General features: G+C 38.7%; 1 protein-coding gene across 1 annotated transcript; it reads left to right on the top strand.

The window, feature by feature from the left end:
• The first annotated feature begins 4820 nt into the window (after positions 1–4820).
• LOC146370202 (olfactory receptor 10A3-like) lies at positions 4821–5750 on the top strand. Its single transcript, XM_084909036.1, has one exon. It carries the CDS (start codon positions 4821–4823, stop codon positions 5748–5750), a length of 930 nt encoding a protein of 309 aa, XP_084765162.1.

Consider the following 5750-nt stretch of genomic DNA (forward strand, 5'->3'; position numbering starts at 1 on the left):
GCTAACAGTGCACAACAGGGGCAGGGCCTCTTACTTAACCCTTTCATGGGACAATTTCTACAGACTGTACTGTCTCATACTTGAATATTAACAAAATAGAAACGTGGAGAACACACTACAGTTTTAGTCACTCTATTGCATGATTTCAAGTGAGAACGCAAAACATACTTGTGATTTTTATTATTATTTTTCCTGTCACCCATTTTACTGTACGATGGCACTTAATACCCCAAATTCCTTACAGTATGTCTTCAAGATATACAGTTAAAAAAAGGTTTATCTTAGCAAAGGACAACTGGCTATGATTATATTATAGCGGACTGCTGTGATAAAATGCTTTGTCATAACCTCGACCAAGCAGGTTATGTTTTTGAGTGTCTGTGTCATACAGGATAGTTTTGAATGAAACTTTGTAGGAGTGTAAAGTTATGTTAACAATCCAGTAATAATTCATCAGTGTGTTCAAGCTCCAGTTAATGATTTATTGGTTAAAAATTGCCAAAAGGCCTCATAAAAATATCATGTCACATTTGACCTCTGACCTCTGCTTTAAGGTCAATAGATTCATCTGATGGTCAAACTCAGAAAAATGCATTATAAAAGGTATTTAAGACTATGTTTCTTACTGTCATTATTTGCATTAACAACATATTGATATGTAGGAAATGATATATGAGGATTCTAAATATCACTTTGGACCTCTGACCTCTTCTTCAAGATCACATAAGGTCAAACTTTCAGAAAATGTCTTTTGCTTTGCTTAAAATTCTACTAACTTTGTTTGTGCTGGCAACATTTTGGACTTTAAAATCTTATTTGGGAATTCTTTTTTCTACCCCAAAATGTGTTATATCTTCATAGAAAGTATTGCACAGTACAATAAGATATTATATAAGTTATTCATATTCAGTTATTTAAAAATTAATACCCATTACCAACGCCTACATAATGTTCATATAGTCAAAGTAAACATCTGTCATGCTACCTTTATCTGACATTTACTACACTACAAACAAAACAAAACAAAATGAACATATACAGTATTAGTAGTAGTAACACTGTTCCCTTAGAAGTAAATACTGCTATGGGCCCTTTTATGCATATACAGTGTAGCATAAACGTATGGAATAAATTTTATGACTGCTGCCATCATAGAGTCTCACAAACATGTTCATTAGGTCAGTCAGCTGGTTTAACTCTATGTTTGTCATAGTTTGCGATCTTCTCTTGACCACTTACACTGAAAAACATCTTTGTTTTGATTTGGTAACCCAGCACAGCCCTCTGGGCATTGCAAAGTGTGTATAATTGCTCTTGTGGGATAATGAAGGTAATGACCTGTTGACCATTTCCAACTTGAGCAGTAAGCCATCCCATGGGTTCTCATTACTTTCAACCTCATCAAACATTGAACCAGGAGATGAATTAAATGTTATTTGACTACAGCTCACCCAAGTTCACTTTACTGACACTAATCACCCAAGCTCTGTGTTTTGGCACCTGAGGCAGATACACGTGGGGGTTCATGGCCGTGATGGACATCTAGAAGGGCCGAGGGACTCACGCAATTCTTTTCAGTGTCCTTGCATCATTCATGCCCCTGTGTGTGTTTTTGATAAGTTGTTTTAAAAGTTTGAAATGAAACAGATTTTGTCTGTCCTATAAATCCTTCATGCATGTGAATTCTTTAGTATTCCATTATGCATCACTCTATCCACCTAAATACACATATAGGGAGTTAAAAGTAAGGACCTGAGACCTCAAATGTGATTTGGAATATTGAACCCGATAAGTCCTTCCCAAATAAGCATCATCAGTTATTTCAGCCCAGTTATCCCAAAACAACATAATATATGTTTACTGCTGTCCACCATTTCAGAGGATCAAAAGTAATTAGACGAAATTATAAGTTGTGTTTTTAAAATGTGGAATAAAGTCCCAGACAAAGATTACTGAACATCAGCCTTGAGAGGATCTGTCAGGCCTTTACTTTTGTTTTAATACCTGAAAATGTTCTGTGAGGTTGAGTTCAGGTCACTGACTTGGCCACTGAAAAACATCTATTATTTACTTTCACAGTATGCATATAGTATAGTCTGTAAACGTTTATCCTGCTGAGATCATGAGCTGTTCCTTCCTTTGTCTACATTTTTCTTTTTTCAATCTTGTATAAATTCATCTTGGTTTCAGAATTGCAACCAAAACGTGCTAAAGCAATAATTTTTTGCACATGAAAACGGAGGGTTTTCTTACATATCACGCACTCAACTTGTCCCAGGCCGCAGTTTCCTTCCACTTTGGAAAAATCGCATAAAAACCGCTGGAAACAACAAAAACATTACAATCCACAAACACGTTTTGCCGATCTGATCAGCTGCTCATGGCACTTCCTACATTGGAATAAACGTCATCGCATTGTGACAGCACACATCAGCAAAACAGGAAGTGACGTCATCTTCGCAGGGTATTTCTCTCTTATTTCCCCCCCTCTTGGACGAGGGTTGATACCATCATAACTTACCAAGCAAATTGGTGCTATTGAAAGTCATGTTTGACTTAACAGCTTCTATCACCAGCAGTTAGCTACCCACGCTCACAAACCTGTCTCTTTAACACAAATCTCTAGTCAGCCAATCAGAGGCAGTGTTTAAATACAGCGGCCTCTGACGTCATTGGCCATTTCCAGGTTCACTCTTCTTCAGTTCCCAAACCTAAACAAACAGTGAGTTAAAAACAGCCTAAAATCTTTCGTCTTTAATAAAATATTCTGTTTGGCTGCTCTCCCAGGTGTTACAACAAAGTTGAACCTCCAGACAACCATGAAAAGAGGATTTATGAGACTTAACTGATTAGAAGTTAGCAGGAAGCTAGCTCGCTGGTCTCCATCTAAAGATGATGTACCATGTTCTGACTAATGGATTTCTAAGAGACTAACATGTACTGTTCTGCAATCACTTTATGCATAAATGAAGATGGAAAAACTAAACAGCAGCAATGTTTATTAAAGTTGGGCTTGCTGGCATATAATGGTGTGCTACCTGGTGGCTAGTTACAAAGCTGTGTTAAGGATAATATAAATACATTAGGACAGCAAAGATGGAGGATGAGTGTTATCTCTTTTCCACTGAATAAAAGTTAATTTCAGGGTCCCTGATGTAATGTAACGTGTATGTGTTAGTCCCCATAGGGGAGCCTCTGCATTTAACCCATTCACCCAGTGGGCAGCCACCAATGCAGCACCCGGGGAGCAGTGTGTAGGGACGGTACCTTGCTCAGGGGTACCTCAGGGTAGCCGTTCAGTGGAGTCGAACCCCCGACCTTCCGATCATGGGGCCACCACTCTACCTACTGAGCTATCCCTGCCCCTGGTCAGAGACAAATGCAATCAAATGCAATCATATGGCAAAAAAGACGCTGAAAATGAACCAAACTTTAGTCAAGAGAACATCTGACTGAACGAGGTTAGCCATTAATATGTTGCTGTGTTGTTTGGATTACTTGCTATAAACAATTCCTGATCCTAAGCTTCATGTACAAATTCAAATCTTTGCCTCAGAGTGAAGCATTGAGCTATTTGATGTCTTCCAATCCATGAGCCCATGGGCTGCAGTTTCATCATTAGGTCTTAAAAAATTTAGCTTAAAGACACAAACGAATATTGCTAAAACAACAACAACAACAACAACAACAACAAACCCAGAGAGCCGACAATCACCACTGATTATTTTTAGAGGCTTGTTTATATTTAATTAAACAAGATCAAAACACATAAAAAGACAACAGTGTGGTGGGGCGTGGTCTGCGGTGCCATGCGGACACACCTGTACGGCATCTGCAATCTGGCCGGAGAGTTAGAGACACGGGGATTCAGGGTTGTTGGTGTGTGTGGTGGCAACGCGTCTGTGCAGCCTGCTGCTGAGAGCTGCAGGCCGCACTGTGTGAATAAAGTTGGCTCTCAAATCAAACCTCTGGACCTGTCATGCGTCATCCTTGTCACAAACAGCCTTAATGAATGCAGTGGGAACTTGGACGAGGGTTGATACCATCATAACTTACCAAGCAAATTGTTGCTGACCATGTCCGTCCCTTTATGACCATAGTGTGCTCATGTTCTGATGGGTATTTCCAGCAGGTTAACGTGCCATGTCACAAAGACGGGATCATGTTGGTTTCCTCCACAGTGATTAGATCGCAGTCCATAAGAGCACTGTTCAGATGCAGTGGAATGGCAGGTTCTGCATCATGGACGTGCAGCAGACAAACCTGCAGTAACTCTCTTATCATATTAATATGGAACCTCTAAAATAAAGAATTAAGGCATTTTTGAAGTAAAAAAAAAAAGGCTCAAACTGGATATGAACATGGTATAACTGAGAAAGTGTCTGGTGAGTGAATCATGATAATACTGTGTACTTATTTGTATTTTTGTACACAAGTGCAATCATCAATAATGTAAACTATCATTGTTTTAGATTCTCCATGGAACGATGACTGTCAGCTGCCATCATACAGTTTTGTGTGACTATTTAAAGAGGCTCTCAGCACTGCTCTTAATCCTCAGTGGTTACCTGCTGTTCCACAGACCACACACACTGACAACACAAAGGACTTTCAGTTGTGGTGAGGCTTAAAAACACTGAATTTATATTTTAAATATAACTGAGACTAAAAGTTGTTTATTTTCTAACTTGTCCGGATTTATTACAAATATTTTTTAACCTGTTAATGTTTTACATAATTGGTTGGTTTGAAAATATTTCTGTTAAATTGTGTTGTTCTGTGTTGCTCATCTGTGGTACTGCCCATTGCCTATGGGGTAAATGGAAAACAATTCCCATCCACTATATTTTAATCTGACAATGTTTGTGAACATAGGAAAGTTCCGCTATCCGGCATTTGTTTTGTTTTTACTCTTGTGTACGTTTATTATCTCAGCGAATCTTGTCATAATAGTGGTAATATCAAGAGAGAAAACCTTACACGAGCCTATGTATATTTTTATTATGTGCCTTTCAATTAACTCTATGTATGGCTCTGGTGGATTTTTCTTCAGATTTCTAAGAGATCTTCTGTCTGACTCAAACTTGATTGCACGTTCGGCTTGTTTCACTCAGATCTATATCATTTACACCTATGCATCCTATGAGCTTACTATTTTAGGCATAATGGCATATGATCGCTTTGTTGCTATATGTCAGCCTTTGCATTACCACAGCAAACTAACTTCAAGGGTGATCTCCAAGTTGCTCGCTTTTGCATGGATCTATCCAGCCTTTTCAGTTGCAGCCTGTGTTTATTTGGCTTCCAGACTTCCACTGTGTGGCAATAAGATACCTAAGGTATTTTGTGCCAACTGGCCTGTTGTAAAATTGTCGTGTGTCCCTACAGTGATCAATAATATTATTGGCATGTTTGTGAGCGTAACCACAGTGTTTCTGCCACTTGCTTTTGTCTTGTATACATATATGCGAATTTTCCTGGTTTGTAGGAAGCGCTCGTCACTGTTCAAGAGCAAAGTCATACAGAGCTGCCTGCCACACATTGTTACTTTTGTCAATTATTCCATTACTGTGTTTTGTGATGTTGCCCTCAGCAGAATTGACCTCGAAGAGCTGAATCCATTTCTGGGCATCATTCTGTCACTGGAGTTTGTTGTGATTCCCCCCATTTTAAATCCTCTCATGTATGGTTTGAAGTTACCAGAAATTAGAAAGTGTATCCTAAGAAACTTATCATGCCTAATTAGATAA

Source organism: Perissodus microlepis, chromosome 16 (genome assembly GCF_051167445.1).
Source record: "Perissodus microlepis isolate ML-2025 ecotype Zambia chromosome 16, ASM5116744v1, whole genome shotgun sequence".
NCBI lineage: Eukaryota > Metazoa > Chordata > Actinopteri > Cichliformes > Cichlidae > Perissodus > Perissodus microlepis.

Bases quoted from the DNA above. Each gene is read 5' to 3' on its own strand.
- LOC146370202 (XM_084909036.1), top strand. From the start codon at position 4,821: ATGGAAAACAATTCCCATCCACTATATTTTAATCTGACAATGTTTGTG.